The 24,281-nt window shown below is 38.3% G+C and overlaps 1 protein-coding gene across 1 annotated transcript in view; it reads left to right on the top strand.

Moving 5' to 3' along the window:
* The first annotated feature begins 216 nt into the window (after window positions 1–216).
* LOC115195314 (type-1 angiotensin II receptor-like) overlaps window positions 217–24,281 on the top strand; it is a 29,657-nt gene continuing 5,592 nt past the window's right edge. Inside the window, exons 1-3 of the mRNA XM_029755091.1 lie at window positions 217–412; window positions 13,534–14,154; window positions 14,331–14,546. Coding sequence (XP_029610951.1) covers window positions 13,588–14,154; window positions 14,331–14,546 — 783 coding nt within the window. The 5' untranslated portion in view covers window positions 217–412; window positions 13,534–13,587. The remainder of the gene's footprint in view (window positions 413–13,533; window positions 14,155–14,330; window positions 14,547–24,281) is intronic.

Here is a 24,281-nt window from a genome sequence, read left to right as displayed (position 1 = left end):
GAGAGAGAGAGAGAGAGAGAAGGAGAGAGAGAGAGAGAGAGAGAGGAGAGAGAAGGGGAGAGAGAGAGAGAGAGAGAAGGGGAGAGAGAGAGAGAGAGAGAGAGAGAGAGAGAGAGAGAGAGATGTTCTTCAACATAATAATAGCAGTGGAGAGTGGTGGTGTAAGAATGGAAGGAGGGGGCTGTTGTGACCACTGTCAGTATCGCTGCTCTTCTCATTGGTCCAGTAGAGTTGAATCAGGAACAGCACCAGTCATCACTGGGACTGAAGTCTCTCTCTCTCTCTCTCTCTCTCTCTCTCTCTGTCTCTCTCTCTCTCATCCTCTCTTCCTCATTCCCTCTCTCTCTCCTTCAGATCTCTCTGTGTCCCTCCATCTCTGAAGCGTCGGCAGGCCACCAGTTCACAGCCACAGGTATGAGCTTTTCCTCTCACCACCAGCAGCTTGCCATTATGGACTTAACCTGTATCCCCTCTAACGTGTCCTCTCTCAGCAGCAGCTTGCCATTATGGACTTAACCTGTATCCCCTCTAACGTTTCCTCTCTCAGCAGCAGTTTGCCATTATGGACTTAACCTGTATCCCCTCTAACGTTTCCTCTCTCAGCAGCAGCTTGCCATTATGGACTTAACCTGTATCCCCTCTAACGTTTCCTTCAACTTCAACATCATAATATAATTGACACTTGTTAACTGATTCATAAATGGACATTATTAAAAAAAGTTGTAAATTACAGTATATAGATATGGGAAAAAACGTTTTTTTTAAATTAAAGCTGTATTTTTCTGCCACCTGTTGGACTGACTGTACCTTTCCTCTCATGTGAATGTCCTGTGTGGTCAGTGAGAGAGAGAGAGAGAGAGAGAGAGGTTTTGTTTTTTGTCAACATGATGTGAGTCTGTACAGTGAGTTCATGAGATCAAGGTGGAGTGTGTGTGTGTGTGTGTGTGTGTGTGTGTGTTGGTGTGCGTGTGTGTGTGTGTGTGTGTGTGTGTGTGTGTGTGTGTGTGTGTGTGTGTGTGTGTGTGTGTGTGTGTGTGTGTGTGTGTGTTGGTGTGCGTGTGTGCTTTTATGTGTGTGTGTGTGTGTGTGTGTGTGTGTGTGTGTGTGTGTGTGTGTGTGTGTGTGTGTGTGTGTGTGTGTGTGTGTGTGTGTGTGTGTGTGTGTGTGTGCAATCTGAGTATATGGGAAAAACCAGCACTCACATGATAATTGTATAGAACATGACCCCTTCCTATAGACAGTATACAGTAGTGGATATATACAATCTACCGTGGGTGTATGTACATAGAGCTTGTTATGTTGAGCCCCAGAACCCCACAGAGAATATAACTCACATCCTGCCCAATTGCAGTCCTGCTTTCTTTAAAAAAAAAATATGTTTTTAAACTTACGGATCAGACCCTCTTTTTCAAATATCCGCCTAAAATGACCCAAATCTAACTGCCTGAAGCTCAGGACCTGAAGCAAGGATATGTATATTCTTGATACCATTTGAAAGGAAATACTTTGAAGTTTGTGGAAATGTGAAATGAATGTAGGAGAATATGACACAATAGATCTGGTAAAAGATAATACAAAGAAAAAACCAACCGCTCTTTTGTATTTTTTTGTACCATCATCTTTGAAATGCAAGAGAAAGGACATAAGTATTATTCCAGGCCAGGTGAAGTTTAGATTTTGGCCACTAGATGGCAGCCGTGTATGTGCAAATTTTTATACCATTGTATTTCTGTTCAAAATGTTTTATCATGACTGCCCAAATGTGACTAATTTGTTTTTTAATAACTTTTCAAGTTCAAAATTGTGCACTCTCCTCAAACAATAGCATGGTATTCTTTCACTGTAATAGCTACTGTAAATTGGACAGTGCAGTTAGATTAACAAGAGTTTAAGCTTTCTGCCAACATCAGATATGTCTATGTCCTGGGACAAACAAAAAAAACGTGGTTTTTTTCAGCATCTTTGAAACACAAGAGAAAGGCCATAATATCATATAGGAGTTTAGGCGCAGTTTAGATTTTGGACACCAGATGGCAGTAGTGTGTGTGCAAAGTTTCAGACTGATCCAGTGAAGCATTGCAGTACTGCACAATATTTTATATCATGTCTGTCCAAATGTGCCGAATTGGTCAACTATAGAGAGCATACAAAAATGTTACGGTAATACAAAATTGAAGTTTACACACTCCCAGGAATGTCATACATGATAAATAATTAGCTTCCCTACAGAAAAGGCACTAACCTTCACACATCTAGATGGCTGGGCGGGGTGGGTGTGGAGCCAGACACAGCAGGGGTTAAAACTGTAGAACCCAGTTCCTACATTTTAATATAAAAATTGATTTTTATCAAACAAAACTATGCTACATTTTATCTCTGGGACCCTCAGGATGACAAATCAGAACAAGATTACCGAATGTAAGTACATTATTTACCTTCAGAGGTAATCAAATCAGTTGCCGTGAAAAGTGTTTTGTTGTTGTGCGCTCTCCTCAAACAATAGCATGTTTTTTTTCACTGTAAAAGCTACTGTAAATTGGACAGTGCAGTTAGATTAACAATAATTTAAGCTTTCTGCCCATATAAGACATGCCTATGTCCTGGAAAGTTTGCTGTTACTTACAATGTTATTCTAGTCACATTAGCGCACGTTAGCAACAACCGTCCCGGTATAGGAATGCCGATCCCATAGGTTTATGATCTTCTCTGACGAAGGATTTCAACTACACAGGTAGAGAGACAGAGAGACTAGGGGACAACGATGGAAAGGGAGAGAGAGAGAACGATGGAAAGAGAGAGAGAGAGAGAGAGAGAGAGAGAGAGAGAGAGAGAGAGAGAGAGAGAGAGAACAATGGAAAGAGAGAGAGAGAGAGAGAGAGAGAGAGAGAGAGAAAGAGAGAACGATGGAAAGAGAGAGAGAGAGAGAGAGAGAAAGAGAGAATGGTGGAAAGAGAGAGAGAGAAAGAGAGAACGATGGAAAGAGAGAGAGAGAGAGAGAAAGAGAGAACGATGGAAAGAGAGAGAGAGAGAGAGAAAGAGAGAACAATGGAAAGAGAGAAAGAGAGAATGATGGAGAGAGAGAGAGAGAGAGAGAGAGAGAGAGAGAGGTGGAGAGACCAGGGGAGAACAATGGAAAGTGAGAGAGAGAAAGGGGTGGAGAGACCAGGGGAGAACGATAGAAAGAGAGAGGGGGAGTTCATAGAATGTCATATACTAAATAGCATTACTGTCCTGGAGGACGAAAGAACAGGTACATAGTAGCATTACTGTCCTCTAAGAGGAAAGAACAGGCATATCCTCTCTGGGCTAGGTGTCCAGCTAACGTCCCACCATGACAACATCCGGTGAAACTGCAGAGCGCGAAATTCAAAATACAAAAAAAACATTCATGAAAATACAAGTGTCATACATCGTTTAAAAGCTTAACTTCTTGTTAATCCAACCGCGTTGTCAGATTTCATAAAGGCTTTACGGCGAAAGCATACCATGCGATTGATTACCTGAGGACAGCGCCCCACACCAAAATACTTTTCCAAACCAGCACAGGCGTCACAAAATGCCAAATAGCGATAAAATAAATCACTTATCTTTGAAGATATTCCTCTGTTTGCAATCCCAAGGGTCCCAGCTACACAATGAATGGTCGTTTTGTTCGATAAAGTCCTTCTTTATATCCCAAAAATGTCCGTTTAGTTGGCGCGCTTGATTCAGTAATCCATTTGTTCAACATGCATACAAACGATTCCAAAAAGTTACCGGTAAAGTTTGCCCAAACAAGTCAAACAATGTTTCTAATTAATCCTCAGGTATTCTAATATCTAAATAAATGATTAAATTTAAGACGGAGAATAGTATGTTCAATAGCGAAGATAAATAACGAAGAGTGCGCTTTCGTTGACGCTCGCAACATGCCTACTTTTCTAATGGGGGACACCGTGGAGAAACTACAAATACTTGTTCATTTTTCAAAAAAAAACAAGCCTGAAACCTGTTCTGAAGACTGTTGTCATCTAGTGGAAGCCATAGGAACTGCAATCTGGGAGGTTTTCCTTTGAAAATCCCATAAACAAGCATTTGAATGGGCTGTGACCTCAACAACAACACAAATTCTAGATGTATTCTCCTCGGAGAAAACGGAGAGAGAGAGAGATGGAGAGACCAGGGGAGAACAATGGAAAGAGAGAGAGAGAAAGGGGTGGAGAGACCAGGGGAGAACGATAGAAAGAGAGAGGGGGAGTTCATAGAATGTCATATACTAAATAGCATTACTGTCCTGGAGGACGAAAGAACAGGTACATAGTAGCATTACTGTCCTCTAAGAGGAAAGAACAGGTACATAGTAGCAGATGGATTCTCCTCGGGTTTTCACCTGCCATATCAGTTCTGTTATACTCACAGACATTATTTTTTGAAACTTCACAGTGTTTTCTATCCAATACTACCAATTATATGCATATCCTATATGGTTCTGGGTAACAGGCAGTTTACTTTGGGCACGTCATTCATCTGAATTTCCGAGTACTGCCCCCTAGCCCTAAAAAATATATTATTACTGTCCCAGAGGAGAGATTTTACATGCCTGTTGGCAAATGTTTCTACCCCAGTGAAACCAGTGGGTTCGTTTAATACATGAGCATGGCCTTATTTCTATTATAGCATATTGGATGACTGTCATTCATATTCCATTCACCCAGTTCAATGTAACATCTACAGGTTTAGGCTACTACATGATACTCAAATAGTTCCTGTACCCATCATGAGGTTGCTACAACCTAGCCTACGAATGAATGCTTACCATGTAGGTGCACACAGGTCGAGAGACATTTTTGTAATCAAAGTGACAGACAGTGACACATTCAATACCGCCTTACGCTCTCTGGCCTGCATCTATCTGATCTAAGGTGTAGTCATTAGTCCCAACAGCTGCAAACGAGAGTTTCTATTCTGCAAAGTCGGGTATGTTTATCCCCGTTTCGTTCCGTTTTCTTCCGTTTCAGAAAAGTTGTTCAACAGAATTGGCGGAATGAATACACCCCTGATTTCCACTGCTTATCCTTAATTTTTAGTTCAAAACTGTTCAACTACTCACCACATTTTATACACTGCAGTGCTAGCTAGCTGTAGCTTATGCTTTTAGTACAAATATTTAGTTTTGCTAATAATTTGGACATCCATCTATCTTTTCATATATTTTTTTTTTTTTTTTGCTTGTTAAAACAAAATCTCTTTCTCTGAACAATTGTATTAGTATAAAATAATATCATTTCCCCTTTTTCAGTGTACAGTATAGCTCGGTATTTGTATTGTAAACTGTATTTTGTTGCTCATCTTTATCAAAAAGGTACCAATAATTATGAAGGTGACTGTATATGGATGTCTGACAGCTGCTGAAGTTTCAGAACAGTGGAAGTGGATTATTATTATTTTTTTATGTGTGTGGAAATTTCCGGCCAATGAGAATGCCAGTGGGATTTTTCAATATTATCTTAATTATATAGTATGATGTCATTTTGAGTTCATCCTGGTTACACAGTATTCCAAACGTTGTCATTTTTGGCTCCTTCAAAACGTACCAAAAAATAATTCTTATTCTCGCTTCATGATTTCAAATTTACAGCACCTCCGCTGGTAAAATCATTAGCTAAAGAAAAACAAATCTAAACCCTGATATCTGTGTTGCTTTATGGCAGCAACAGGTCTGGTGGAGGAAACTCTGTCTCAGAGAAATGTCATTAGTCTGTTTCCCTTGGCTCCCTACATCCTCTAGCGACAGCGCAGAAAGATATGGTCGTAGCGTTCCTGTCGCTTTAAAAGGGAAATCTGCAGTGACTACATACATTTTAGGATTTACAAATGAATGGCATGTACCCATTGATTCTTGAAGAATATAGCTTGCATCTACAGTCTATGAATGTGAGAGTGGTTACATTTCTCCAGACCTATCTCTTAGCTTTTTACCCAAAACAGTAACGGGGAAAATGCTTTGTTATTAATTAAACTGCTGATTGGCCATTAAATGCAGCAGAGCTGTTTCTGAAGGATACATCCACCCATAAAGACAGGCAGAGTGGGAGAGGTACTGTAGCATCCACCCATAAAGACAGGCAGAGTGGGAGAGGTACTGTAGGTACTGTACAAGCCTTCCCTGTAGCTCAGTTGGTAGAGCATGGTGTTTGCAACGCATGGTGTTTGCAACGCCAGGGTTGTGGGTTTGATTCCCACGGGGGGCATGTATGAAATGTATGCATTCACTTCTGTAAGTCGCTCTGGATAAGAGCGTCTGCTAAATGACTAAAATGTAAAAATGTAAATGTCTGTAGCATCCACACATAAAGACAGGCAGAGTGGGAGAGGTACTGTAGCATCCACCCATAAAGACAGGCAGAGTGGGAGAGGTACTGTAGCATCCACCCATAAAGACAGGCAGAGTGGGAGAGGTACTGTAGCATCCACCCATAAAGACAGGCAGAGTGGGAGAGGTACTGTAGCATCCACCCATAAAGACAGGCAGAATGGGAGAGGTACTGTAGCATCCACCCATAAAGACAGGCAGAGTGGGAGAGGTACTGTAGCATCCACCCATAAAGACAGGCAGAGTGGGAGAGGTACTGTAGCATCCACCCATAAAGACAGGCAGAGTGGGAGAGGTACTGTAGCATCCACCCATAAAGACAGGAAGAGTGGGAGAGGTATGGTTGACCTGCAAGAGATTAAATGGCTGTATCCTATTGGAAGAGCACAAGGTCCATATCCGTAAAGTTTCTCATAGTAGGAGAGCTAATCTAGGATTGGTTTAGCCTTTTAGGTCATAACGAATACGATTGTCTGGACAGATGGACTGGACCAGCACTCCTACGCTGAGATGCTGTGTGAAAAACGGGCCCAGGTTATAAACTATAGATTATGTACTTTGCTGTACGCAGCATTTAGAAAGGACAAAGTGAAGAACAGCAGTTTGAAAATGTCTCTATATAGTTGTGATGCCACCTTGTGGCTGAAAAACATCATCTCACTGCAGGTCAAACCGGTAGAAAGAAGACATCAGAAATGTGACTGTAACTCCAGTTCAGAGCCACATAATACATATAGGCAATACAGTGACATCCATTTTGTATTTAGGAAATTACCCATGGTTTTCTTCGATGGTTTTACAGTAATTGAATTAACCAAACTCTAAAACTGATCCCAAGCCTGTAAAAAAAAGCAGTCATACCTTGAGTCTGTCTTTTCCAGCACCTTTTTCTCATTTCATTCCACCGTAACTCTTTCATGAAACGATATTAGTCAAATAAATATAATTTACATCAATATATGGGTAGCTGTTTAGTGATTCAGTAACAGTATTCCTTCAGGCTCTCGGTCACTAGATTAGCTCCACTAAAAACCAACGTTTTAAACCTCAACCATCACCTATAAAGACCAACGTTTTAAACCTTAACCATCACATATAAAGACCAACGTTTAAACCTCAACCTTTACAACAAAACAAACACGAGGAAGGAAGATAATTTGTTTTCAACCACACTATTTCACATTATACATTCTATAATGTAGCTAAACCCATATGTAGCCTGAGGCTAATTTATAATGTAGCTAAACCCATACGTAGCCTGGGGCTAATTTACAATGTAGCTAAACCCATATGTAGCCTGGGGCTAATTTATAATGTAGCTAAACCCATATGTAGCCTGAGGCTAATTTATAATGTAGCTAAACACATATGTAGCCTGGGGCTAATTTATAATGTAGCTAAACCCATATGTAGCCTGAGGCTAATTTATAATGTAGCTAAACCCATACATTGCCTGAAGCTAATTTATAATGTAGCTAAACACATATGTAGCCTGGGGCTAATTTATAATGTAGCTAAACCCATATGTAGCCTGGGGCTAATTTATAATGTAGCTAAACCCATATGTAGCCTGAGGCTAATTTATAATGTAGCTAAACACATATGTAGCCTGGGGCTAATTTATAATGTAGCTAAACCCATATGTAGCCTGAGGCTAATTTATAATGTAGCTAAACTCATACGTAGCCTGAAGCTAATTTATAATGTAGCTAAACTCCTACGTACCCTGAAGCTAATTTATAATGTAGCTAAGCTCTTACGTAGCCTGAGGCTAAGCTACAATGTAGCTAAACCCATATGTAGCCTGAGGCTAATTTATAATGAAGCTAAACCCATATGTAGCCTGAGGCTAATGAAGTTGAACCCCTACGTAGCCTGAGGCTAATTTATAATGAAGCTAAACCCATATGTAGCCTGAAGCTAATTTATAATGTAACTAAACTCATATGTAGCCTGAGGCTAATTTATAATGAAACTAAACCCATATGTAGCCTGAAGCTAATTTATACTGAATTTAGACCACTATGTAGCTTGACGCTAATTTATAAATAAGCTGAAACCCCTATGAACACTAAGGCAATTTCTTATGAAGCTAAACCCCTACGTAGCCTGAGGCTGATGTATAATGCATCTAAACCCCTATGTCGCCTGAGGCTAATTTATAATGTAGCTAAACCCATATGTCGTCTGAGGCTAATTTATAATGAATTAAAATCCCATATGTAGTCTGAGGCTAATGAAACTAAATGACTATATAGCCTGAGGCTAATTTATAACTAAGCTAAACCACTATGTAATCTGATGCTAATTTATAATGAAGCTAAACACATATGTTGCCTGAGGCTAATTTATAATGAACTAAAATCCCCTATGTAGTCTGAGGCTAATGGAACTAAATGACTATGTAGCCTGAGGCTAATTTATAACTAAGCTAAACCTTTATGTAGCCTGATGCTAATTTATAATGAAGCTAAACAACGATGTAGACTGAGGCTAATTTTCCACAGCACACAGATTTGATGCTGGGAAAGTTTCCAGGGTGGATCCTGTTTGTTGAGGTGTGTTGTGATTAGAAGTTCTCATGCTGGGTCCTTGGATCAAACAGCCTGAAACGTGGCATGTCTTCACAGGGACTGGAGTGGTGGGGTCACAGCCCTTATCATCTCTCTCTACTTCTCTCTCTCTGTCCCTCTCTCTACCTCTCTCTATCCCTCTCTCTACCCCTCTCTACTTCTCTCTACCCCTCTCTACTTCTCTCTACCCCTCTCTACTTCTCTCTCTATCCCTCTCTCTATCCCTCTCTCTATCCCTCTCTCTATCCCCCTCTCTACCTCTCTCTACCCCTCTCTACTTCCCTCTACCTCTCTCTATCCCTCTCTCTATCCCTCTCTCTATCCCTCTCTCTATCCCTCTCTCTATCCCTCTCTCTATCCCTCTCTCTACCTCTCTCTCTCTCTCTCTCTCTATCTCTCTCTCTCTCTCTCTCTACCTCTCTCTCTCTCTACCTCTCTCTCTCTCTGTAAATCTCTCTCTCTCTCTGTATCCCTCTCTCTATCCCTCTCTCTATCCCTCTCTCTATCCCTCTCTCTACTTCTCTCTGTCTCTCTCTCTCTCTCTACCTCTCTCTCTCTCTGTATCCCTCTCTCTCTCTCTGTATCCCTCTCTCTATCCCTCTCTCTATCCCTCTCTCTATCCCTCTCTCTACTTCTCTCTCTATCCCTCTCTCTCTCTCTCTCTCTCTCTATCTCTCTCTCTCTCTCTCTCTACCTCTCTCTCTCTCTGTATCCCTCTCTCTCTCTCTGTATCCCTCTCTCTATCCCTCTCTCTATCCCTCTCTCTATCCCTCTCTCTATCCCTCTCTCTACTTCTCTCTGTCTCTCTCTCTCTCTCTACCTCTCTCTCTCTCTGTATCCCTCTCTCTCTCTCTGTATCCCTCTCTCTCTCTCTGTATCCCTCTCTCTATCCCTCTCTCTATCCCTCTCTCTACCTCTCTCTCTATCCCTCTCTCTATCCCTCTCTCTACCTCTCTCTCTCTCTCTCTCTCTCTATCAATTTCAATTCATTTCAAGGGCTTTATTGGCATGGGGAAGAAATATATTTACATTGCCAATGCAATGTTCTCTCTCGCTCTCTCTCTGTCTCTCTCTCTCTCTGTCTCTCTCTCTCTCTCAATTCAATTCAATTAAATTCAAGGAGCTTTATTACCATGGGAAACATATGTTAACATTGCCAAAGCAAGTGAGGTAGACAATATACAAAGTTAAATAAACTATATAAATGAACAGTAAACATTACACTCACAGAAGTTCCAAAAGAATAAAGACATTACAAATGTTATATTATCTATATATATACAGTGTTGTAACGATGTACAAACGGTTAAAGTACAAAAGGGAAAATAAATAAGCATAAATATGGGTTGTATTTACAGTGGTGTTTGTTCTTCACTGGTTGCCCTTTTCTTGTGGCAACAGGTCACAAATCTTGCTGCTGTGATGGAACACTGTGGTATTTCATCCAGTCGATATGGGAGTTTATCAAGATTGGATTTGTTTTCCAGTTCTTTGTGGATCTGTGTAATCTGAGGGAAATATGTGTCTCTAATATGGTCATACATTTGGCAGGAGGTTAGGAAGTGCAGCTCAGTTTCCACCTCATTTTGTGGGCAGTGAGCACATAGCCTGTCTTCTCTTGAGAGCCAGGTCTGCCTACGGCGGCCTTTCTCAATAGCAAGGCTATGCTCACTGAGTCTGTACATAGTCAAAGCTTTCCTTAAGTTTGGGTCAGTCACAGTGGTCAGGTATTCTGCCACTGTGTACTCTCTGTTTAGGGCCAAATAGCTTTCTAGTTTGCACTGTTTTTTGTAAATTCTCTCTGTCTCTCTCTCTCTCTTTCTCTCACTCTCCCTCTCTATCCCTCTCTATCCCTCTTTCTGCCTCTCTCTATCCATCCATCCATCTCTCTCTTTCTCTCTCTCTCTTTCTTTCTCCCCCTGTAGCTCAGATCTTAATGGTGTAGTTACCCAGGCATGCAGTCTTTATTAACACAACATCGTAACACATGACATAAACACTCTTCACACACACACACACACACAGAGAGAGAGAGAGAGACATTTGGACGGACCATTTGATGAACACTCTACAGTTTTACTGTTGCTATTCATTAGCTAAAGAGACATTTAAAGAGAGGGGGATGAAATCCAGGGTATCTGTTTAATAACGTTTCAAAGGACATTTTTGGAATATTGAATAACGTCCAACATCTGATTTTGATGGCCTCCTGTTTTACAGAAATAGCATAAACTGGGCAGACGGGTTTAATGAGATGGTGTAGGTGTCACGATCGTCGTAAGATCATTCAGACCAAAGCGCAGCGTGAAATCGGTTTTGACATTTTATTTGAAGTGAAACTTCAGCACAAAAAAAAACAATAAAGAACAAACGAAACGTGACGTTCTGGAGTGCTCACAAGCAACTACACAAAAACACAACAAGATCCCACAAAACACAGTGGGGAAATGGCTGCCTAAATATGGTCCCCAATCAGAGACAACGATAAACAGCTGCCTCTGATTGGAAACCACACCAGGCCAACATAGAAATAAACAACCTAGATTACCCACCCTAGTCACACCCTGACCTAACCAACATAGAGAATAAAAGGCACTCTATGGTCAGGGCGTGACAGTAGGGGAATGTGGGTTTAGGGTGTAGGGTGCTGTGCGTTTAGTGTTTAGGGTGTAGGGTGAAAGCCTTTACGTTAGGGTGTAGTGTGAATGCTGTAACGTTAGGGTGTAGGGTGAATGCTGTAACGTTAGGGTGTAGGGTGAATGCTGTAACGTTAGGGTGTAGTATGAATGCTGTAACGTTAGGGTGTAGGGTGTAGTGTGAATGCTGTAACGTTAGGGTGTAGTGTGAATGCTTTAACGTTAGGGTGTAGGGTGAACGCTGTCATGTTAGGGTGTAGGGTGAATGCTGTAACGTTAGGGTGTAGGGTGTAGGGTGGATGCTCTAACGTTAGGGTGTAGGGTGTAGGGTGAATGCTGTAACGTTAGGGTGTAGGGTGAATGCTGTAACGTTAGGGTGTAGAGTGTAGGGTGAACGCTGTAACGTTAGTGTTTAGGGTGTAGGGTGAATGCTGTAACGTTAGGGTGTAGGGTGAATGCTGTAACGTTAGGGTGTAGTGTGAATGCTGTCACGTTAGGGTGTAGGGTGAATGCTGTAACGTTAGGGTGTAGGGTGTAGGGTGAACGCTGTCACGTTAGGGTGTAGGGTGAACGCTGTAACGTTAGGGTGTAGGGTGTAGGGTGAATGCTGTAACGTTAGGGTGTAGGGTGAATGCTGTAACGTTAGGGTGTAGGGTGTAGGGTGAATGCTGTAACGTTAGGGTGTAGGGTGTAGGGTGAATGATGTAACGTTAGGGTGTAGGGTGTAGTGTGAATGCTGTAACGTTAGGGTGTAGGGTGAACGCTGTAACGTTAGGGTGTAGTGTGAATGCTGTAACGTTAGGGTGTAGGGTGGATGCTCTAACGTTAGGGTGTAGGGTGTAGGGTGAATGCTGTAACGTTAGGGTGTAGGGTGAACGCTGTAACGTTAGGGTGTAGGGTGTAGGGTGAATGCTGTAACATTAGGGTGCAGGGTGAATGCTGTAATGTTAGGGTGTAGGGTGTAGTGTGAATGCTGTATCGTTAGGGTGTAGTGTGCAGGGTGAATGCTGTAACATTAGGGTGTAGGGTGTAGTGTGAATGCTGTAACGTTAGGGTGTAGTGTGTAGGGTGAATGCTGTAACGTTAGAGTGTAGGGTGTAGTGTGAATGCTGTAACGTTAGGGTGTAAGGTGAATGCTGTAACATTAGGGTGTAGGGTGTAGGGTGAACGCTGTAACGTTAGGGTGTAGTGTGAATGCTGTAACGTTAGGGTGTAGGGTCAATGCTGTAACGTTAGGGTGTAGTGTGAATGCTTTAACGTTAGGGTGTAGGGTGAATGCTGTAACATTAGGGTGTAGTGTGAATGCTGTAACGTTAGGGTGTAGGGTGAATGCTGTAATGTTAGGGTGTAGTGTGAATGCTGTAACGTTAGGGTGTAGGGTGTAGGGTGAATGCTGTAACGTTAGGGTGTAGGGTGTAGTGTGAACGCTGTAACATTAGGGTGTAGGGTGAATGCTGTAATGTTAGGGTGTAGGGTGTAGGGTGAATGCTGTAACGTTAGGGTGTAGGGTGTAGTGTGAACGCTGTAACATTAGGGTGTAGGGTGAATGCTGTAATGTTAGGGTGTAGGGTGTAGGGTGAATGCTGTAACGTTAGGGTGTAGTGTGAATGCTGTAACGTTAGGGTGTAGGGTGAATGCTGTAATGTTAGGGTGTAGTGTGAATGCTGTAATGTTAGGGTGTAGGGTGAATGCTGTAATGTTAGGGTGTAGTGTGAATGCTGTAACGTTAGGGTGTAGGGTGAATGCTGTAATGTTAGGGTGTAGTGTGAATGCTGTAACGTTAGGGTGTAGGGTGAATGCTGTAACGTTAGGGTGTAGTGTGAATGCTGTAATGTTAGGGTGTAGGGTGAATGCTCTAGGGTGTAGGGTTTAAGCTGCAGGCTGCTTGTGTGCATCAGTGTTCACGGCTTGTTGATAACGACGGCTCCTCTCCTGGACTGTCACTGAACTTTGCGTTGTGTTTCTTTAATAGTACTGACTGTCTGTCATAAGCCCTGGGACCTGGATATAGCTGCTGCACAGGGTGATGGAGAACTTTACGGCTGGAGGAGAATCGACCACAGAGACAGAAGGTATCCATCTGAACTGCAGCATGTCCGGGAGGCACAACTTCATCTTCACCCTGATCCCGGTAGTGTACGGCTGTAACTTTGTCATCGGCATGGTGGGGAACAGCATGGTGGTGGCTGTCATCTACCGTTACATGACGCTGAAGACAGTGGCCAACGTGTTCGTCCTCAACCTAGCCATCTCAGACCTTACCTTCCTGATCACCCTGCCCATGTGGGCCACCTTTACAGCCACAGGCTACCAGTGGCCCTTCGGTGGGTTTCTGTGTAAGGCCAGCGCTGGCCTGGTTATGTTCAACCTCTACAGCTCCATCTTCTTCCTCACCGCGCTCAGCATCGACCGCTACCTGGCCATCGTCCACCCGGTGAGGTCGCGGCAGCGCCGTACTGTGCTCTACGCCCGTATCACCTGCGTCCTGGTTTGGCTCTTCGCCTTCCTGCTGTCCGTCCCCACGGCCCTGACCAGAGACCTGATGCTGATCACCAACTACAACATCACCACGTGTGGCGTACTGCACCCTGAGGTTTGACACGATCAGGGCTATTTTTTTTTATTGTGGTAATTAGTGCTACTACAGTTTCTCTGTTGAATTCCATTGAGTGTGAAGCCTCAATGTGTTTGTATCCCTATCATCTAATACGGTCTCCAGCTGGAGCAACTCCACCACTATCCACTAATAAATTAAAACCAATCAATCAGGGCTCCAGGCACCTCCTCGTCGCCATCGGCCTGATGAAGAGCATCCTTGGGTTCCTGTTTCCCTTCCTCATCATCATCACCTGCCACTGCCTGATTGGTGGAGCCCTGGTCGGGGCGCGGAGCATCCAGAAGACCAGCCGGTCGAGAGACGATGAGGTGTTGAGGATACTGGCGTCGGCTGTCGTAGTTTTCTTCCTGTGTTGGGTGCCCCACCAGGTGGGAAGAGACTCTCTCCACACTCACACTGCATTCTAGAGATACTCCCTCCACACACACTGCATTCTAGAGATACACCCTCTACACACACTGCATTCTAAAGATACTCCCTCCACACACACTGCATTCTAGAGATACACCCTCTACACACACTGCATTCTAGAGATACTCCCTCCACACACACTGCATTCTAGAGATACACCCTCTACACACACTGCATTCTAAAGATACTCCCTCCACACACACTGCATTCTAGAGATACACCCTCTACACACACTGCATTCTAGAGATACTCCCTCCACACACACTGCATTCTAGAGATACACCCTCTACACACACTGCATTCTAAAGATACTCCCTCCACACACTGCATTCTAAAGATACTCCCTCTACACACTGCATTCTAAAGATACTCCCTCCACACACTGCATTCTAAAGATACCCCTCCACACACTGCATTCTAAAGATACTCCCTCCACACACTGCATTCTAAAGATACTCCCTCCACACACTGCATTCTAAAGATACTCCCTCCACACACTGCATTCCAAAGATACTCCCTCTATACACACTGCATTCTAAAGATACACCCTCTACACACACTGCATTCTAAAGATACTCCCTCCACACACTGCATTCTAAAGATACACCCTCTAGACACTGCATTCTAAAGATACTCCCTCCACACACTGTATTCTAAAGATACTTCCTCCACACACTGCATTCTAAAGATACTCCCTCCACACACTGCATTCTAAAGATACTCCCTCTACACACACTGCATTCTAAAGATGTTCCCTCCACACACTGCATTCTAAAGATACTCCCTCTACACACACTGCATTCTAAAGATGTTCCCTCCACACACACTGCATTCTAAAGATACTCCCTCCACACACTGCATTCTAAAGATACTCCCTCTATACACTGCATTCTAAAGATACTCCCTCTATACACTGCATTCTAAAGATACTCCCTCTATACACACTGCATTCTAAAGATACTCCCTCCACACACTGCATTCTAAAGATACTCCCTCTACACACACTGCATTCTAAAGATGTTCCCTCCACACACACTGCATTCTAAAGATACTCCCTCTACACACACTGCATTCTAAAGATACTCCCTCTGCAGACTGCATTCTAAAGATACTCCCTCCACACACTGCATTCTAAAGATGCTCCCTCTACACACACTGCATTCTAAAGATACTCCCTCCACACACACTGCATTTTAAAGATACTCCCTCCACACACTGCATTCTAAAGATACTCCCTCCACACACTGCATTCTAAAGATACTCCCTCTGCAGACTGCATTCTAAAGATACTCCCTCCACACACTGCATTCTAGAGATACTCCCTCTACACACACTGCATTCTAAAGATACTCCCTCCACACACTGCATTCTAAAGATACTCCCTCTATACACACTGCATTCTAAAGATACTCCCTCAACACACACTGCATTCTAAAGATACTCCCTCTGCAGACTGCATTCTAAAGATACTCCCTCCACACACTGCATTCTAGAGATACTCCCTCCACACACTGCATTCTAAAGATACTCCCTCCACACACTGCATTCTAAAGATACTCCCTCCACACACTGCATTCTAAAGATACTCCCTAAACACACACTGCATTCTAAAGATACTCCCTCCACACACTGCATTCTAAAGATACTCCCTCCACACACTGCATTGTAGAGATACTCCCTCTACACACTGCATTGTAGAGATACTCCCTCTACACACACTGCATTCTAAAGATACTCCCTCCACACACTGCATTCTAAAGATACTCCCTCTACACACACTGCATTCTAAAGATACTCCCTCCACACACTGCATTCTAAAGATACTCCCTCCACACACTGCATTCTAAAGATACTCCCTCCACACACACTGCATTCTAAAGATACTCCCTCTACACACACTGCATTCTAAAGATACTCCCTCTATACACACTGCATTCTAAAGATACTCCCTCTATACACACTGCATTCTAAAGATACTCCCTCCACACACTGCATTCTAAAGATACTCCCTCCACACACACTGCATTCTATGTATGTTTTCATATGATAGATTTATTTGATAATGTTTTGACCACTCAGGTATTTATCACATCATCCGACATGATGAAAATATATCTTATTGTCTATTTTATTGATCACATGGGAGCGTGCAATACAGTACGTCTCTTTTCACCATTAATTGAATATCAGTTATTTCCACACCTGCTAGTTCCGACAATAGGACATTTGAAAAGGCACTCAGGTCTTGTTTGCTTTATACAGCTGCGCCTCAAAGTTTATTCTCTGAATTTATTTGGAAATCTTCCACTGATTCTTTTAAACAGATTATCCTGTTATATCCTGTTATTATCCTGTTATATCCTGTTATATCCTGTTATATCCTGTTATATCCTGTTATATCCCGTTATATCCCGTTATTATCCTGTTATTATCCTGTTATATCCTGTTAATATCCTGTTATATCCTGTTATATCCTGTTATATCCTGTTATTATCCTGTTATTATCCTGTTATTATCCTGTTATATCCTGTTATTATCCTGTTATATCCTGTTATTATCCTGTTATTATCATGTTATATCCTGTTATTATCCTGTTATTATCCTGTTATATCCTGTTAATATCCTGTTATATCATGTTATTATCCTGTTATATCCTGTTATTATCCTGTTATATCCTGTTATTATCCTGTTATATCCTGTTATATCCTGTTATATCCTGTTATTATCCTGTTATTATCATGTTATATCCTGTTATATCCTGTTATTATCCTGTTATTATCCTGTTATATCCTGTTATATCCTGTTATATCCTGTTATTATCCTGTTATATCCTGTTATATCCTGTTATTATCCTGTTATTATCCTGTTATATCCTGTTATATCCTGTTATTATCCTGTTATATCCTGTTATTATCATGTTATATCCTGTTATTATCCTGTTATATCATGGTATTATCCTGTTATTATCCTGTTATTATCCTGTTATTATCCTGTTATTATCCTGTTATATCCTGTTATTATCCTGTTATATCCTGTTATTATCCTGTTATTATCATGTTATTATCCTGTTATATCCTGTTATTATCCTGTTATATCCTGTTATATCCTGTTATATCCTGTTATTATCCTGTTATAACCTGTTATTATCCTGTTATTATCCTGTTATTATCCTGTTATTTCCTGTTATTATCCTGTTATTATCCTGTTATATCCTGTTGTATCCTGTTATATCCTGTTATTATCCTGTTATATCCTGTTATATCCTGTTATTATCATGTTATATCCTGTTATTATCCTGTTATATCCTCTTATATCCCGTTATTATCCCGTTATTATCCCGTTATATCCTGTAATTATCCTGTTAATATCCTGTTAATATCCTGTTATTATCCTGTTATATCCTGTTATATCCTGTTATTATCATGTTATATCCTGTTATTATCCTGTTATATCCTGTTATATCTTGTTATTATCCTGTTAATATCCTGTTATTATCCTCTTATATCCTGTTATATCCTGTTATATCCTGTTATTATCCTGTTATTATCCTGTTATTATCCTGTTATATCCTGTTGTATCCTGTTATATCCTGTTATATCCCGCTATATCCTGTTATTATCCTGTTATATCCTGTTATTATCATGTTATATCCTCTTATATCCTGTTATTATCCTGTTATATCCTGTTATTATCCTGTTATATCCTGTTATTATCCTGTTATATCCTCTTATTATCCTGTTATTATCCTGTTATATCCTGTTTTATCCTGTTATTATCCTGTTATATCCTGTTATTATCCTGTATTATCATGTTATATCCTGTTATTATCCTGTTATATCCTGTTATATGATGTTATTATCCTCTTATTATCCTGTTATATCCTGTTATATCCTGTTATATGCTGTTATTATCCTGTTATTATCCTGTTATATCATGTTATTATCCTGTTATTATCCGGTTATTATCCTGTTATATCCTGTTATTATCCTGTTATATGCTGTTATATCCTGTTATTGTCATGTTATATCCTTTTATTATCCTGTTATTATCCTGTTATATCGTGTTATATCCTGTTATTATCCTGTTAATATCCGGTTAATATCCTGTTATTATCCTGTTATATCCTGTTATATCCTGTTATTAACCTGTTATATCCTGTTATATCCTGTTATTATCCTGTTAATATCCTGTTATTATCCTCTTATATCCTGTTATATCCTGTTATTATCCTGTTATTATCCTGTTATTATCCTGTTATATCCTGTTGTATCCTGTTATATCCTGTTGTATCCCGCTATATCCTGTTATTATCCTGTTATATCCTGTTATTATCATGTTATATCCTCTTATATCCTGTTATTATCCTGTTATATCCTGTTATTATCCTGTTATATCCTCTTATATCCTGTTTTATCCTGTTATTATCCTGTTATATCCTGTTATTATCCTGTTATTATCATGTTATATCCTGTTATTATCCTGTTATATCCTTTTACATCATGTTATTATCCTGTTATTATCCTGTTATATCCTGTTATATCCTGTTATATCCTGTTATTATCCTGTTATTATCCTGTTATATCATGTTATTATCCTGTTATTATCCAGTTATTATCCTGTTATATCCTGTTATTATCCTGTTATATCCTGTTATATCCTGTTATTATCATGTTATATCCTTTTATTATCCTGTTATTATCCTGTTATATCCTGTTATTATCCTGTTATTATCCTGTTATATCCTGTTATATCTTGTTATTATCCTGTTATTATCCTGTTAGTATCCTGTTATTATCCGGTTAATTATCCTGTTATTATCCTGTTATTATCCTGTTAATTATCCTGTTAATTATCCTGTTATATCCTGTTATATCCTGTTATATCCTGTTATATCCTGTTATTATCCTGTTATATCCTGTTATTATCCTGTTAATTATCCTGTTATTATCCTGTATATCCTGTTATATCCTGTTATATCCTGTTATTATCCTGTTATTATCATGTTATATCCTGTTATATCCTTTTATATCCTGTTATATCCTGTTATTAACCTGTTATTATCCTGTTATATCCTATTATATCCTGTTATTATCCTGTTATTATCCTGCTATTATCCTGTTATTATCCTGTTAATTATCCTGTTATTATCCTACTATATCCTATTATATCCTGTTATATCCTGTTATTGACCTGTTATATCCTGTTATTATCCTGATATATCCTGTTATTATCCTGTTATATCCTGTTATTATCCTGTTATTATCATGTTATATCCTGTTATTATCCTGTTATTATCCTGTTATTATCCTGTTATTATCCTGTTTTTATCCTGTTATATCCTGTCATATCCTGTTATTATCCTGTTATTATCCTGTTATTATCCTGTTATATCCTGTTATTATCCTGTAATTATCCTGTTATATCCTGTTATTATCCTGTTATATCCTGTTATTATCCTGTTATTATCATGCTATATCCTGTTATATCCTGTTATTATCCTGTTATTATCCTGTTATTATCCTGTTATATCCTGTTATATCCTGTTATTATCCTTTTATTATCCTGTTATATCCTGTTATTATCCTGTTATATCATGTTATTATCCTGTTATATCCTGTTATATCCTGTTATATCCTGTTATTATCCTGTTATATCCTGCTATTATCCTGTTATATCCTGTTATTATCCTGTTATATCCTGTTATTATCCTGTTATTATCCTGTTATATCCTGTTATTATCCTGTTATATCCTGTTATTATCCTGTTATTATCCCGTTATATCCTGTTATTATCCTGTTATTATCCTGCTATTATCCTGTTATTATCCTGTTAATTATCCTGTTATTATCCTGTTAATTATCCTGTTATTATCCTGTTATATCCTATTATATCCTGTTATATCCTGTTATTATCCTGTTATATCCTGTTATTATCCTGTTATATCCTGTTATTATCCTGTTATTATCCTGTTATTATCCTGTTATATCCTGTTGTATCATGTTATATCCTGTTATTATCCTGTTATTATCCTGTTATATCCTGTTATTATCACATTATTATCCTGATATATCCTGTTATTATCCTGTTATATTCTGTTATTATCCTGTTATTATCCTGTTATATCCTGTTATTATCCTGTTATTATCCTGTTATATCCTGTTATTATCCTGTTATTATCATGTTATATCCTGTTATTATCCTGTTATTATCCTGTTATTATCCTGTTATTATCCTGTTTTTATCCTGTTATATCCTGATATATCCTGTTATTATCCTGTTATTATCATGTTATATCCTGTTATTATCCTGTTATTATCCTGTTATTATCCTGTTATTATCCTGTTTTTATCCTGTTATATCCTGTTATATCCTGTTATTATCATGTTATTATCCTGTTATTATCCTGTTATATCCTGTTATTATCCTGTAATTATCCTGTTATATCCTGTTATTATCCTGTTATATCCTGTTATTATCCTGTTATTATCATGCTATATCCTGTTATATCCTGTTATTATCCTGTTATATCCTGTTATTATCCTGTTGTATCCTGTTATATCCTGTTATTATCCTTTTATTATCCTGTTATATCCTGTTATTATCCTGTTATATCATGTTATTATCCTGTTATATCCTGTTATATCCTGTTATTATCCTGTTATATCCTGCTATTATCCTGTTATATCCTGTTATTATCCTGTTATATCCTGTTATTATCCTGTTATATCCTGTTATTATCCTGTTATATCCCGTTATTATCCTGTTATTATCCTGTTATATCCTGTTATTATCCTGTAATTATCCTGTTATATCCTGTTATATCCTGTTATTATCCTGTTATTATCCTGTTATATCCTGTTATTATCCTGTTATTATCATGTTATATCCTGTTATTATCCTGTTATTATCCTGTTACATCCTGTTATTATCCTGTTTTTATCCTGTTATATCCTGTTATATCCTGTTATTATCCTGTTATTATCATGTTATATCCTGTTATTATCCTGTTATTATCCTGTTATTATCCTGTTATTATCCTGTTTTTATCCTGTTATATCCTGTTATATCCTGTTATTATCATGTTATTATCCTGTTATTATCCTGTTATATCCTGTTATTATCCTGTAATTATCCTGTTATATCCTGTTATTATCCTGTTATATCCTGTTATTATCCTGTTATTATCATGCTATATCCTGTTATATCCTGTTATTATCCTGTTATTATCCTGTTGTATCCTGTTATATCCTGTTATTATCCTTTTATTATCCTGTTATATCCTGTTATTATCCTGTTATATCATGTTATTATCCTGTTATATCATGTTATATCCTGTTATATCCTGTTATTATCCTGTTATATCCTGCTATTATCCTGTTATATCCTGTTATTATCCTGTTATATCCTGTTATTATCCTGTTATTATCCTGTTATATCCTGTTATTATCCTGTTATATCCTGTTATTATCCTGTTATTATCCTGTTATATCCTGTTATTATCCTGTAATTATCCTGTTATATCCTGTTATATCCTGTTATTATCCTGTTATTATCCTGTTATATCCTGTTATTATCCTGTTATTATCCTATTATATCATGTTAATATCCTGTTATATCCTGTTATATCCTGTTATATCCTGTTATTATCCTGTTATTATCCTGTTATTATCCTGTTAATTATTATCCTGTTATATCCTGTTATTATACTGTTCTTATCCTGTTATTATCCTGTTATATCCTGTTATTATCCTGTTATTATCCTATTATATCCTGTTATATCCTGTTATTATCCTGTTATTATCCTGTTATATCCTGTTATATCCTGTTATTATCCTGTTATATCCTGTTGTTATCCTGTTATATTCTGTTATTATCCTGTTATATCATGTTATTATCCTGTTATATCCTGTTATATCCTGTTATATCCTGTTATTATCCTGTTATTATCATGTTATATCCTGTTATTATCCTGTTATTATCCTGTTATTATCCTGTTATATCCTCTTATTATCCTGTTATTATCCTGTTATTATCCTGTTAATTATCCTGTTATTATCATGTTATATCCTGTTATTATCCTGTTATTATCATGTTATATCCTGTTATTATCCTGTTATTATCCTGTTATTATCCTGTTATATCCTCTTATTATCCTGTTATTATCCTGTTATTATCCTGTTAATTATCCTGTTATTATCCTGTTATATCCCGTTATATCCTGTTATTATCCTGTTATATCCTGTTATTATCAAGTTATATCCTGTTATATCCTGTTATTATCCTGTTATATCCTGTTATTATCATCTTATATCCTGTTATTATCCTGTTATTATCCTGTTATTATCCTGTTATATCCTGTTATATCCTGTTAATATCCTGTTATATCCTGTTATTATCCTGTTATATCCTGTTATTATCCTGTTATTATCATGTTATATCCTGTTATTTTCCTGTTATTATCCTGTTATATCTTGTTATTATCCTGTTATATCATGTTATTATCCTGTTATATCATGTTATATCCTGTTATTATCATGGTATATCCTGTTATTATCCTGTTATAATCCTGTTATTATCCTGTTATATCCTGTTATTATCCTGTTATATCCTGTTATTATCATGTTATATCCTGTTATTATCCTGTTATATCCTGTTATATCCTGTTATTATCCTGTTATATCCTGTTATATCCTGTTATTATCCTGTTATTATCCTGTTATATCCTGTTATTATCCTGTTATATCCCGTTATTATCCTGTTAATATCCTGTTATATCCTGTTATTATCCTCTTATATCCTGTTATTATCCTGTTATATCCTGTTATATCCTGTTATTATCCTGTTATATCCTGTTATTATCCTGTTATTATCCTGTTATATCCTGTTATTATCCTGTTATTATCCTGTTATTATCCTGTTATATCCTGTTATTATCCTGTTATTATCCTGTTATATCCTGTTATATCCTGTTAATATCCTTTTATATCCTGTTATTATCCTGTTATATCCTGTTATATCCTGTTATATCCTGTTATATCCTGTTATTATCCTGTTATTATCATGTTATTATCATGTTATTATCATGTTATTATCCTGTTATATCCTGTTATATCCTGTTATTATCCTGTTATATCCTGTTAAATCCTCTTGTATCCTGTTATATCCTGTTATTATCCTGTTATTATCATGTTATTATCATGTTATTATCCTGTTATATCCTGTTATATCCTGTTATATCCCGTTATTTTCCTGTTATTTTCCTGTTATATCCTGTTATTATCTTGTTATTATCCTGTTATATCCTGTCATATCCTTTTATTATCCTGTTATTATCCTGTTATTATCCTGTTATATCCTGTTCTTATCCTGTTATTATCCTGTTATTATCCTGTTATATCCTGTTATTATCATGTTATATCCTGTTATATCCTGTTATTATCCTGTTATATCCTGTTATTATCCTGTTATATCCTGTTATTATCCTGTTATTATCCTGTTATATCCTGTTATTATCCTGTTATTATCCTGTTATATCCTGTTATTATCCTGTTATATCATGTTATTATCCTGTTATATCCTGTTATATCCTGTTATATCCTGTTATTATCCTGTTATATCCTGCTATTATCCTGTTATATCCTGTTATTATCCTGTTATATCCTGTTATTATCCTGTTATTATCCTGTTATATC

This window comes from Salmo trutta, chromosome 6, assembly GCF_901001165.1.
Source record: "Salmo trutta chromosome 6, fSalTru1.1, whole genome shotgun sequence".
Classification (NCBI taxonomy): domain Eukaryota; kingdom Metazoa; phylum Chordata; class Actinopteri; order Salmoniformes; family Salmonidae; genus Salmo; species Salmo trutta.
Note: the sequence above shows the minus strand (reverse complement) of the source record. Positions and strands in the feature narration are given on the sequence as shown.